The sequence below is a fragment of the Drosophila suzukii genome, chromosome 3 (genome assembly GCF_043229965.1).
Source record: "Drosophila suzukii chromosome 3, CBGP_Dsuzu_IsoJpt1.0, whole genome shotgun sequence".
Lineage (NCBI taxonomy): Eukaryota > Metazoa > Arthropoda > Insecta > Diptera > Drosophilidae > Drosophila > Drosophila suzukii.
In genome coordinates, this window is record NC_092082.1 from 91,042,702 (window position 1) to 91,056,029 (window position 13,328).

The 13,328-nt window shown below is 43.1% G+C and overlaps 2 protein-coding genes across 2 annotated transcripts; one reads left to right on the forward strand and one right to left on the reverse strand.

Annotated features, from left to right (window-relative positions):
- The first annotated feature begins 2,629 nt into the window (after positions 1–2,629).
- LOC108016458 (B-cell linker protein) lies at positions 2,630–4,238 on the forward strand. The gene is made up of 2 exons (XM_017083111.4): positions 2,630–3,235; positions 3,594–4,238. The coding sequence occupies exons 1-2, from the start codon at positions 3,022–3,024 to the stop codon at positions 3,968–3,970; spliced, it is 591 nt and encodes a 196-aa protein (XP_016938600.4). The 5' UTR covers positions 2,630–3,021; the 3' UTR covers positions 3,971–4,238.
- Positions 3,971–13,328, reverse strand: LOC108016461 (uncharacterized). Its single transcript, XM_036819669.3, has 7 exons — positions 12,772–13,328; positions 8,650–8,732; positions 8,158–8,493; positions 7,235–7,999; positions 6,660–6,789; positions 4,240–4,564; positions 3,971–4,174 (listed from the first exon to the last, which is right to left on the reverse strand). Exons 2-7 carry the CDS (start codon positions 8,676–8,678, stop codon positions 4,044–4,046), a joined length of 1,716 nt encoding a protein of 571 aa, XP_036675564.1. The 5' UTR covers positions 8,679–8,732; positions 12,772–13,328; the 3' UTR covers positions 3,971–4,043.

Below are 13,328 nucleotides of genomic sequence, written 5' to 3' on the forward strand. Positions count from 1 at the left end.
CAAAATATTAAAAAAACTATTGCTGTTTAAGGACAGAAAATTTTTGTGTAATTTTTTGTCGAAATTTTGTTTAAAAGAGTGCCCCTTTTGTGTGTTTTTTGCCGTAATTTCGAAATAGAAAGAGCCTGAGCAATAAGAATGACTGTTTTGATCAACTAACAACCCAAGCTAACGATATGCATCACATCTGGGTAGATTTTGGGAAATCTAAATTTTGGTCAATTTTTGATTTTTTCATAAGGGGTTACATCACATATTTTTGCAAGAAATGGTCAAAAAATAAAGTTTCTGGGTTTCAACGTCAATCGATTGGGAATTTTATAACGAGTTCAACGCGGTATGACACTCTACATTTGGACAATATTTAACTTTGTTTCGACCAAAATTCTGACATTTTTTGGTTAAAAATTAGTATTTAAAATTTGTGCCAAAAACAGAAACCTTTTTGTGTGTTTTTTTGCCCTAATTTCTATAAAGATAGTTCCTGAGCAATAGGAAAGACTGTTTTGATCAGCTAACAACCCAAGCTAACGATATGCATCACATCTGGGTAGATTTTGGGAAATCTACATTTTGGTCAATTTTTGATTTTTTCACATTTTTTGGCAAAAAATGGTCAAAAAATAAAGTGTTTGGGTTTCAACGCCATTCGATTGGGAATTTTATTACGAGTTCAACGCGGTATGACACTCTACATTTGGACAATATTTAACTTTGTTTCGACCAAAATTCTGGTATTTTTTGGTTAAAAATTAGTATTTAAAATTTGTGCCAAAAACAGGAACCTTTTTGTGTGATTTTTTGCCGTAATTTCTATAAAGAAAGTACCTGAGCAATTGGAATGACTGTTTTGATCAGCTAACAACCCAAGCTAACAGATGTGATGCAATCTGGGTAGATTTTGGGAAATCTACATTTTGGTCAATTTTTGATTTTTTCAAAAAATGGTCAAAAAATAAAGTTTTTGGGTTTCAACGCCATTCGATTGGGAATTTTATTACGAGTTCAACGCGGTATGATATTCCATATTTTGACAATATTTAACTTTGTTTCGACCAAAATTCTGAAATTTTTTCGTTAATAATTAGTATTTAAAATTTGTGCCAAAAACAGGAACCTTTTTGTGTGTTTTTTTGTCGTAATTTCCCTAAAGAAAGTTCCTGAGCAATAGGAATGACTGTTTTGATCAGCTAACAACCCAAGCTAACAGATGTGATGCAATCAGGGTTGATTTTGGGAAATCTAAATTTTGGTCAATTTATGATTTTTTCATAAGGTGTTACATCACATTTTTTTGCAAAAAATGGTCAAAAAATAAAGTTTTTGGGTTTCAACGCCATTTGATTGGGAATTTTATTACGAGTTCAACGCGGTATGACACTCTACATTTGGACAATATTTAACTTTGTTTCGACCAATTTTCTGGCATTTTTTGGTTAAAAATTAGTATTTAAAATTTGTGCCAAAAACAGGAACCTTTTTGTGTGTTTTTTTGCCGTAATTTCGAAATAGAAAGAGTCTGAGCAATAAAAATGACTGTTTTGATCAGCTAACAACCCAAGCTAACGATATGCATCACATCTGGGTAGATTTTGGGAAATCTAAATTTTGATCAATTTTTGATTTTTTTATAAGGGGTTACATCACATTTTTTTGCAAGAAATGGTCAAAAAATAAAGTTTCTGGGCTTGAACGCCATTCGATTGGGAATTTTATTACGAGTTCAACGCGGTATGACATTCCATATTTTGACAATATTTAACTTTGTTTCGACCAAAATTCTGAAATTTTTTGGTGGAAAAATAGGATTTCAAATTTTTGCCAAAAACAAGAACCTTTTTGTGTGTTTTTGTGCCGTTATTTCGAAATAGAAAGAGCCTGAGCAATAAGAATGACTCTTTTGATCAGCTCACAACCTAAGCTAACGATATTCATCACATCTGGGTAGATTTTGGGAAATCTAAATAGTCGATCAGTCGATTGGGAATTTCTTAACGAGCTTAACGCGGTATGACATTCCCTATTTGGACAAGGTTTAGCTTTGTTTCGAACAAAATTGTGACATTTCCTTGTGAAAAAAAACAGGGGAAGAAACAGGAATTTTTCGAGTGACATTTGTCGTAATATCGATTAAGAAAGTGCCTCAGCTAAAGAATGTCTTAAGTGCATTATTTAGGCGCGCCTGATCTTCAAAATCATATGTTGGCCACTTGTCTCCATTCGGTCTCGGTTATGTACCCGCCGAAAATTGCAGCCACACTCAATGAATTCCGCAGTCAGTAAAGAAACCGAGGGGTAGAAACATTCTTGTCTGCTAAACGTTTAATAATTCTTACTGCTTGCTTGTACACTGTAAAACAAAATGGTATTTTAATTAAATAAAACGAACAAATTTTAGTTAATATTCTTACAAAAAATTTCTATATTTTATAGTATTATGGAGAATATTTTTAAAATATCAATTTTTGTAGCTCATGGACAACTTTTAATAACTGGGTGTTAACTGATTAAGATATACAATCAAATTATACTTTATTTAAGTATTTTATTTTAAGTAAAAAGCCCCAACATTTTTACAATGATCTGCACTTGGCTGCATTCCCCAGCACTTGGAGTATCTAGTTACTTCCTGGGCCCCAACTTTGTGCATCGCCTCCCCTCAGCACTGTGAATTTTGTTTACCAGTCATATCCATATCTTATTTACATATGGGCTTTTCTGCAGCCCCTGCCCCATAAGCGCGCATTAAACACATTTTAATTAAGAGGCAGCGCCAGACGAGCCGGGTTTGCCTCGGCTTCTGATCAGTTTCAGTTTCAGTTCCAGTTTCGGGTTCTGAGTTCTGGGTTCTGGCTGTGGTCCCATGTCTAGTTCTGGGTGCTCACTACTCAGTGTTCAGTCTTCAGCGCAGCTCGATAGCGAAAGATGTGCGCCGGTAGCGGCGATCCCAGTCCCGTTCCCAACGATCCATCGAATCCAAGGTCGCGGGGATAAGTCGGTTCGATTGTTGGAATTGGCGCCATGTGCTGTTGGTGTGCACGTGTCTACTGGACGGTTCTGCACAATCTGCTGGGCCGCCTGCTGGACAACCTCATGGAACTGAGGTCCCCCATCTGCTGTAGCTGCTGCTTCGGCTACCAGCGGCAGGCCAGCGAGGAAGGTGACGTCGCCGAACGGGTTTCCAGCACCGATGACGATCCACATCAGCAGCCCCGTCAAGATTACGTCATTGTGGGTGAGTTCTCGCCGATCTCTCGGTTCCAAAACCAAGCCAAACCCACATAGTGTAAAAATATAAACAAAAACAGTAAGCAACTGGAAATTCTTAGAAGTTATCAGTTAGGAATTATGATAAACTCTACCTTTGTTAAAATTGCTATGGAAAACAGTGATTTCTATGCGGTGTTTGGTATAAAGCTAAATTACAAACAGGAAAATAAGCAAAACGTAGATCGATGTTACTCTGCTACTAAGAATGTCATAACAATCCCGCTATAAGATATTTTAAACTGTTAAGAAACAAAAGATTCATTCTTTCTGCATTCTTTCTCTGAGAACCCACTAACTGATATAATAATTTAATCTCCCCAAAGACCATGCGGATGCCAACTATGCGGAGATCGAGGAGCGGCATGTGGAGAAGGAGCAGTACTACTTCACGGTGGATCGCCCCACGGCGGAACGCATGCTCCATGGACGCGAAGATGGATCCTGCCTGGTTCGTCCCTTCAAGGCAGCCGACCAGTGCATCCGCTACATAGTGAGCATCTGGGCAGCGGATCAGTTCTACCATCTGTTTATAAGGCAAGTGGACAGGAGACAGCGGTATGCCATAGGTCAAAAGAAGTCCCAAGAACGCTGTTTTGGATCCCCATCTGAAATCGTGGAGTTCTACACGGAACATCCACTGCTCTGCACCAACAAAACCCGGAGTCAGTGCATCAAACTCCGGCCCATCAGTTACGCTTAGTTAGGGGGTAAATCTTTATTGCATAAGAGAGGGGGCGTGTATATGTACAAATGAGGTTAACTTAAGACGATCCTCAGGTGGCCACCACCGCCTTGAAGGCGCACTGGTTGTTCTGCATCAAGGCGGGCCAAAGGAAGGCTTTTATAAGGTCGGATCGCCGGTCCGCCTGGGGATGCCGCTCGTGTTTCTCGGGCCTCAGGAAGCCTAAATGAGATATATTAAGTTTTGAGTTTATTAAGCGATTAAAAATTACATAATATAGCACAAACCCAAGTTAAAGTCCATGTCCAGGTAGTAGGGCGCCTTCTGGTTGATCATCCGCCAGGCCAGGCGAACACAGGCACTCACGTAGTGGGTCAGTGGGGGGCAGGACTCCAAGCAGGGGTACTCGTGCAGAGTGGAGAGCACCTGGTTGAACACCGACCGCTCGATCTCGCCCAGCGGAAAGCTATCGGCGGTCTCGAAGAGGTGCTGGCGAACGGATCTGTCCAGGGATAGAGTGGTCTCACTGCTGCTGTCCAGGGGGCAGTTCAGGATGCGCCGCACTTCCAGGACCTTCCTCTCACGCATCCCGTGGCAAAGGCGGAAAGACAGCTGCCCAGGAATAAAATATGATTTGATATTAGGGAAATAACTTCATCTGTTAAAGCTCTTTACTTGGTCAAATCAAAACAAACAACTTGACCAATTTGCTTTAAATATTCCGTGTGTCACATTCACATACTTAGGTCCTATTTAATAAAATAAATAAACACCAAATAAATTTTAAGTGCTTTTAGCATTGGAACCTAAAATATTTGGAGCCATAGGTAAACATATCTTGAGATAGTATATCTGCACAAATTGCCAGCATGATTACAATCTTTCCCATAATTTAATGTGGTGATCTTGGCATTGAAAATGCCTTTTCCCTGAGAAAGTGTCATTCATCTCATATCCGATCGAAAGTGATTCGATTACTACAGGTTTGATCCCCAGCGCCTACGTAATTTTTGACACCCTGGGGGCTCCACTTTCCCTCACATTTTCGCTGCTCCAACGCCTAATCATCCTCTAACGCGATTTCAATCTGGCCAAATTGATATTTTGCAATCGCAACCTGCGGTCTGACAGGATCTGAAGCATCCAAAGCCCACGGGTTTTCGTTCGTAATTGACGGCCATCCAAGCTCTTGAAAATTGAAAGTAATCTTCGTCAGCTAAATTGGCCTTACAGTTTGAGAGCCATTGTGCTAGCAGTATTTTTGAAATAGTTTTAAGCCCCCTTAAAAGAATAATTAATCTAGTTTGTAGCTATTGTTTATTGAATGGCACCTTATTAATGGGTGGGCTTAGAATTTATTTGCATAAAAATAGGTCTCAGAAAAATGTACCTTTTGACTTTTGACCGCTATCGATTTACTAAATGGCAATAGGAACGCGATCGCCTCATTCTTAAAACAACAGTTTTTCTCTTTTAAAATCTAAAGATTTCTAAGCTATAGAAAAGTTAAAATGTTATTGACACGAAATTGGCACTTTAAAAGATTACGAACGCCCATAATAAATTGACTCCATTCATCACAAATGAACTCTGTGTTGTCTTGACAAGTGAAAACTGAGGGGATAATTATAAAAGTAACAAGGAAGAACGCTCTAGTCGAGTACCTCGACTATCAGATACCCGTTACTCAAAGGGAAATGGAGATATGCAAGCAGCAAAGCGAAATTAAAATGCGCCACCTACCGGCGGTAGACAGATTTAAGCGTTATGGGCGTTAGAGTGGGCGTGGCAAATTTATTTTTGGATCAATCGATAGGTATTGACGACACCAATACATTTCAGTTCAAATTTTTCATCTAGCATCCAAATTGTGGGCGTCACTGGTTTTCGCGGTTTGTGGGCGTTTAAGTGGGCGTGGCAAACTTTTTTTTAGGTCAATCGATAGGTATTGATGAGAACAATACATTTCAGTTAAAATTTTCTATCTAGCATCAAAACTGTAGGAGTTTCAGTTTTGGGCGGTTTGTGGGCGTTAGAGTGGGCGTGGCAGTCTACTGAAACAAACTTGCGCTGCGTAAGAAGCTCAGGAATCTGTACGCCAAATCTCAATAGCCTAACTCTCATAGTTTCCGAGATCTCAGCGTTCATCCGGACGGACAGACAGACGGACAGACGGACAGACGGACAGACGGACAGACGGACAGACGGACATGGCTAGATCGACTCGGCTAGTGATCCTGATCAAGAATATATATACTTTATAAGGTCGGAAACGCTTCCTTCTGCCTGTTACATACTTTCCGACGAATCTAGTATACCCTTTTACTCTACGAGTAACGGGTATAAAAATCTGTTGTTGGCGATTTATGTTCCAGCGACAAGTGAATCATTGACTGACAATTGGCAACAATTTCTCCGCTTGTCTTAATTGGTAATTATTTTTCGGTTTTCTTAAATTATAAAAATGTTGTAATTATTTTTAAAAATATTCAACAAAACACTTTCAACTATAAATTTATTTAGTTCCCCCCAAAAAAGTGAAAACATTGTCTGACCCGCAACTGGCCATAATTTCTCCCGATTGAGTTAATCTCGAAATTTGTTTGGCCTCTTTAACAAGTCATTATTGATTGTTCGGACATATCTTCCAGCGGCAATCTACAACTGATCCCAAAGCAGGTACATATGTTGGGTACTCGAGACTCACCACAATCATCGAGAAGAGTATCTTCCCCTTGAGGCTGTGCGCGTGTTTTATCTGCGGAAGACTGTCCAACGCCTCCAAGGCGTCCGCTCGGTTCTCGACGTAGAGATTCCTATAAAGCGACACCATTTCGCTGTGAAGAAATAGAAATGGAATTAGAAATAGAAATATAAACTTAAATGGGAGATGGGCAACTGGGTATGGGACGTGGGCAAGTGAGAGTTGGAAGCGGTCTCGATCTGATTTGACTGAGATTGTAATGTGGGTGTTACACCTTATTGGAACTCGGTCAAGTGTTAGAATCGAGCGCTGGACATAACCTTAATATGTTTAGGAATGTATACTGGGGAGACATCTTTCTTTTGTGGCTATATCTGCCTTTTGTTGCCTTGAGTGTTATAAAATTATGCTGACTTGCTCAGCAACACATTTCTTTCTATACTGTGGGTGTGCTGGCAGAGCGACGGCAGTGAAAATTTGTAGCCCATGGTCGACCACTGCTTTATCAATGAGGTTACTCTTTCACTAGTAGTTTAATAGCTTATTTACAAATACATAGAATATAAACAAATCCTCACCTGCCGTCATCGCTGCCGGAGTCATCCGAGTGGTAACCATCGCTGCAGCTGCTCGTGCTGGCTCCGCCGGGGGGCGTGGCCTTGCCCATGGACAGCGCGGAGCCCGGAGGACCTCCCTCGGGACCCATCATGTGGAGCACCACCTCGCAGCCGCGGGAGAAGTTCATCAGCAGGCCGGCGGCGGGACGCTTCTCCACGAGCGCCTGGGAGTCCAGTCGACGCACCTGACCCACGCAGGTCAGCACCTCCTTGTCGTTCTCCACCCGCGTGCTCAGGTTCTCCACCAGCGTGGCCAGCTGCTTCAGAGCCGGCTTGTCCAGCATGGTGAGCAGGGTCTTGTTGTCGATCAGTCGCTGCTGAATGTCCCCGTAGTTGATGGCCAGCAGGCGTTGGTGGGAGGAGTGGGCGGGGTCCTGGTTGACCGTCACCATGCTCAGCTCCTCCAGCTTGTGGATGGCCATCTTGTAGGTGTCCACATGGCGTTGCAGCTCTGTTTTCAGGGCCACGTGCAGGGAAATCAGCTGTCCCGAGGCATCGGTGGTGAGTCCATGGACTCCGAGGCCCTGGACAGCATTGTCGAAGCTGCGCCTCCTGTCCCTCACCGTTTGCCGGAGAGCTGGTTCGTACTGGGCCAAGGCCTGCAGGAGTCGGGTGCATCTCTGCCGGAGTCCGGATTCGTGGGGATTCGCAAACAAACGCACCAGTTGCCAAGCCACCGTTTCACTGGGCACCTCCGGCTTGGGAGTGGTGTTCAAGGTGGTTAGTCTGGATAGAAAGTGGAGATTAGGGTATACATTTTATAAAATACCCCCAAAAAGAAACCCACTTATAGTATTATTTGCAATTGATCTGCTTAGTTCATAATACTTATGGGTACTTATAGGTACTTAAAATAGTATGGTTAAGGTTCTATGACCACTCACCTGGTGAAGAATGACTCCAGCAGGTAGGCACTGTGAGGCAGGTGCTCCAGCAGCAGATCCAGCGGGAGTTCGGCGATGACCGATCTCAGGACTGAGGGACCCAGTCTGCCCACCACGCCGGCGGCCTCCCTGTACTGTCTGCCCTCCGAAAGGAGCATCAGACGGCGAAGGACCTGCCGCGGACTGGTCAGGAACTCCCGGCCATCACGGGAAGGTCCGCGGATCCGTTCCCTGCTGTCCGCCATCGAAGCGGCACCGAAGGTCAGATGAGGCGACGGAGAATTCCCCTGGAGCTGCAGAATGGCGTCCTGGTGGTTCTTCAGCAGCAATTGCTTCCTGGAGGCGTTTGGAGATGCAGATTACTCGGGTTACTCGCTTGTGGGTTAATGGAATGGCTTTTTGTACAGATGCAGATGCGAAGTCAGTGAGATGCAGATGCGAATTCAGATGCGGATGCGGAGTTTTAGATGCGAGTTCAGTGGGACTGCTTACAGCATATTGGGTGTGGGCGTGGGCTCCATGACGATGCGTTTGGGGTCTGGGCTCCGAACTTCGAGGGAGGGCTCTCTGGAAAACTGAAAGACAGGCAGACACAATGCCACAATTAATAACGAATAGGAAATCTCTTTGGCAAGAATTCGCGCAAACAAACAATTGGCACTTTCACCGGCGCAACAACACCAGCCAACATAATTTATCATAAGTTTAGCCATATGCGTGCATAATACAATCCATGTACAATCGCACAAGTTGTCAGTTAGTTGTGGGAGTTTCCACCACTACCATTCAACTATGACAACTAGGAAAATGTTTAGGGCCCCCGCACAAAGGCAACTTTCCTTGGGGCCATGTCTCGAATGCCAGCTATTTCCCAGGTGGCCAGGAAAATGCCGTTTAACCCCCGCCCTAAGTGCACTTAATTGAAATTTTTGGTTTTGGAGTGGGTGATGCACTGTTAGGCGGGGCTAATAAATAAACAAACTTTTAAAGATATTTGAGTTAGAACTTTGGGGCACCTGCAAGTACCCCTTTTTCCAGTGACTTAGTACTTAGATGGAGCAGCCGGGAATCGGAATCCGACACTGGGGCAACCAACCCGAACCGAAAATAAAGAACTGACCATGTTTGTCTTCCCGAGAATCGAGAATCGAGCAGAGAAGAACATTTAATGTTTACCAACAAGCCGAAAAGTCCGGAAAGGCAGCCAACCACAGCGGTTAGGTAAGTGGCTATCATATGGTTGCACCGGGAAAAACTATTATTAAGTTTGAAAACCTTTATAAATATATGTTTTAAAATCATTCCAAATTAAAAATCTAAAGTATAGGTATACCTATAGGTATACCTATCAATTTTACAACCACAAAAATTTGTTACTCACTCTATGTCTTAACCATCCCAAAGATACAAAATGGATCACACAATAACAAATCGTACATAAAAATTATGAACTTTGAAAGATGTTATAACTTACAAGAATGTGACATTGTATTTCAATTATACAGTTCATTTTGGAAGCACCTATAAACTTTAAAAACCGTTTATTATTAACTTAAACCTCTTAAAACTCCCTTCTGCGTGCACCAAAAATTGTTTTAAGTTGTAAACTCCAATTAATAATGTTTTTGGAGTGTCTGACGGCAGTCGTACTCCCCGTCGGCATAGTACTTCCAGCTAAAAGCCGACTTGGAGCCGAAGGTGACAGTGACCCAGCTCGGAAAGGTCAGACGTCGTGCATTACCGACTTAACCGGCTTAACGGACAGGTAGACGCCTTAATTGAAGGCCCAGTAAGTGCGCTTTGGCAATACTTTCCGTTACCACTAAACCATTACCAGCTGGTGAATGGGTGTGTCTCTAGCGGCTGGGAAAGAATGTTCCCCTCGAGGGCGTGGCCCTGTGGGAACAAGATCATATCCCCGATCGTATAGCGGATTCTCCGATCTGCGTACGTGTTGCCAAATTAGCGTGCAGGATCATCTGCTAATCTGTTGCAATCTTTCTTCTCACCACATGTGTGCAGTGTGCGAAATACGAGAGATAAACAAAAGTTACCGCATTTCGCTGAGATCATGTGGCGAGGAGAATCCAGACATGACGGGCACAAAGAAAGGGCCCCGAGATTACCAGACAATTATGAGTACACGGGCGACAAATTGAAAGATGCCATCGTGCGGAGCTGCTGGGAAAGCCATAGAAACGTGGCCATGACACTTGGGATGCGCTTCGCTGGGTTCAGATATAAAAAACGGAAGAGTTGGGAGGGGGTCCAGAGAATATGTTATGTAAGCTGGTGACAAATGAGCGGGCTGAGAACGGAAGCCAAACTTGTCGCCACTGCTCGAGATCCCCACTCTTTCTATATACCATCTGTATCTGTATCTTCATATCTTTGTATCTTTGGCTGCGGCTTTTAGTTACACTCCGGGTCTCAGTTGGTTTAATGAACCCAGCGAAAATAGAAATGTGGCGATGTGAAATGATTTGCTGTGCTGGCCATAAGGCAAACATAACTCTCGGGGCTCGCCATTATTGTTATTACAACAATTCGTTATGAAGTTGCTGGCTCTGATAGTTTCGCAGGCCAACAAACTTCTAATTGCCCGACCCCGTGCTCTGCATGCAATCGAGAGGGGTTTTTATTCTGGCTCGGCTTGGTACCGATTTTGTGGGGGACTTGAGAGGTATATTAGAGACCTGAATCTGAAATACTTGGGATCCTGAAGTTTATAACTGGAATGTTTGGAAATGTTCTAACAGCCAGGTATTGCAATTTTGGAAATACAAATTTGGTACTGCTACTTAAAAGGCAAATGTCTTCCAGATTTCGCAAGGTCATCTTTGTAAATCTGTAATGTATAACCGAAACTTTATGCTATAGAATATATGAAGTGTATTAAAACTGAGAATTGCCTGGTATGTTTCCTGGACTCAACAGCACCGTGATTTACAGTAAATACTGAGTATTGCCGGACTCTACAGCTCCAATTTCTTTTTTGCTCCCCCTCGATTTGAGTCTTTGTCATAATGGTATCCATAACGAGCTCGGAATGAAGTTGGAGCTGGGAGCCATTGCTGGCGTGCGGCCGTCATTAAGATTTGATGGCGATCAACATTCTGAGGCATGCTGGGGATCCATCAGACACCTGTACCTGTGGCAATTAGCCGCCAGACGGGAACTGCCAAAAAAGGGCAAGAAGAACAGCAGACAGACAGACAGTCGAGTCCATTCCGCTAGTCGTTAATCAAAGAGAGCGACCCAATCAAGTTGACCTCAAAATCCCGACAAAAACCAGACAAAAAGCGTCGCAAATTTATTGTCGTAGAACAAACGCACAAGTTCTGCATGGTGAATAAAGAATGCCAAAGAAACTCGTTTGTGGAACGATCGCTAACTGTTCCTCGCACCTATTCCACAAAAGGGAAGATCGGCCCCCATTCAGTTCCCATGTCCAGATCTCTAGATCGGCCGAAAATTAGCATATCTATATACCGCCTCATACTGATTGATTCCATCATAAAGCATATTTAGTCTGCGGCTAAAACAAAAAAGAGAGACACCCGCGGGCTTTTTAAGGCCCCCGAACAATACAGCTCACCTACTTTAGGTTTTGGGCTGGCGACCAACCCATCAAAGTTTGACAGCTTCCCCAACAATCTAATTCGTATTAACTTTTTCTGGCTGCCTCTTGGCCAGCAGCACCACCTCAATTATGATGGGAACAAGTCGGGTCCGAAACTGGGTTAATTCCATTCATTCAATTAGAATAGGAACAGCCGCGAGTTTTATGGCCAAGTTGCAAGTTGGCTCGCTAATTGGCGTCGCCTGCCGCAGAGTCTCCAGTTCTGGGAAACATCTTCTCTAGTGGCCGAGAAACTAGAAACGCGCCTCTAAATCTGCATAAATTAGCTCAGAAGACACAAGCCCTTGACCAAGCAGCCATAATGAGGGACTAAGCATCCGATTTGAGGAAAGTATCTCATTATGCGCGGATTCTCATTTTTATTTGGGAGAATTCAGCATCATTTTATGGTCTTCGCTATAGGAAATAATTAAGAGCTTAGAAAAGAAAAGCAATTAACTGGGCAGTTTGCATGACAGGCTCTGAGCTTTTAATTATGGTTTTCAGATATTTCTATTGGTTTTCTTTGGGTGTGCCAAATACTTTGAATATTTATACATTTAGTTGATCAACATATTTGAGTAATAGAATGGTCTTTAACTTCACTGAACAAAAGGAGTTACAACTTTGTTTTTTGAAAAATTTAGTTCTTGGAGGAAGGATAGGAAATGCAGTTCTTATGGCATCTTATTATACAAACTAAGGAGTTATCATAAGCATATAATAAACTATTACATTGAAACTACCAATTGGAGATAGATCATCAACTACACAATTAAAGGTAGCCCCTTGTTAACTTCCCCTTAATAACACCCAGTTATGATGCTCAACCGATTGAGGAAAGTCGGTTGTTATGCGCTTGGCTTCCCACTAAATACGTGGAGATTTCTTGTAATGTTTCTATCTGCGGAGCGTTCAACTCGCTGGGTAGCTCCGATCTCGACTCCATTCACACCCACACAGTGGGTACGAGATGTTTTCGTGCCACTTACATGGTTTTCCGCGGTGCTGGTTGTGGGTAAGTGTGCCACTAATCCGCAGGAGAATCGCCAGGTCGTCTTCTCACTTGACACCAAAGAAGTCGCAGATTCTCCACAGTTTTCCTCGGCTGCCGAGCGATTTTCACTTTGCTGCCGAAAGCGACAGGGTCAAAAACTACGAGCTGTCTTTCTTCTGGGGTCTTCAGATTGCTTGAATCTTCCGCAGAATGCAACCGCAAATCACAAAGTTGACGGCGCCTTCGTGTTCATTTGGCAGCAGCAACAACTCAGTCTACAAACATTTTTGCACTTCATTAACTCGTCTAACATTTGTGTGGCAAATGCCACGGGAAATTCCTCGCCTCCGCGAAGAAACTGTCAGTCTTCTGCAACCCGTCTTCTTCACTCTTCGCCACTACGCCCGATTCTTCTCACAGTTTACCGTTTAAGCACGCGCCTCTAGCGGAGGAAAATCGAAATTGGAAAATGGTATGGTATGGTAGTAAATGGAAAATCGCGAGGAGCGGAGCACGACCGATCGCAGTAAAAGTCCAGAGCAGACTGAAACC

Excerpts from the sequence above, each read along its gene's own strand:
- LOC108016458 (XM_017083111.4), top strand. The coding sequence starts at position 3,022 with ATGTGCTGTTGGTGTGCACGTGTCTACTGGACGGTTCTGCACAATCTG. Across the intron at positions 3,236-3,593 it reads TCAAGATTACGTCATTGTGG|ACCATGCGGATGCCAACTAT; the intron begins GTGAGTTCTCGC and ends ATCTCCCCAAAG.
- LOC108016461 (XM_036819669.3), bottom strand. The coding sequence starts at position 8,678 with ATGGAGCCCACGCCCACACCCAATATGCT. Across the intron at positions 6,790-7,234 it reads TCCGGCAGCGATGACGGCAG|CGAAATGGTGTCGCTTTATA; the intron begins GTGAGGATTTGT and ends ATTTCTTCACAG. Across the intron at positions 4,565-6,659 it reads TACTCTTCTCGATGATTGTG|CTGTCTTTCCGCCTTTGCCA; the intron begins GTGAGTCTCGAG and ends ATTCCTGGGCAG.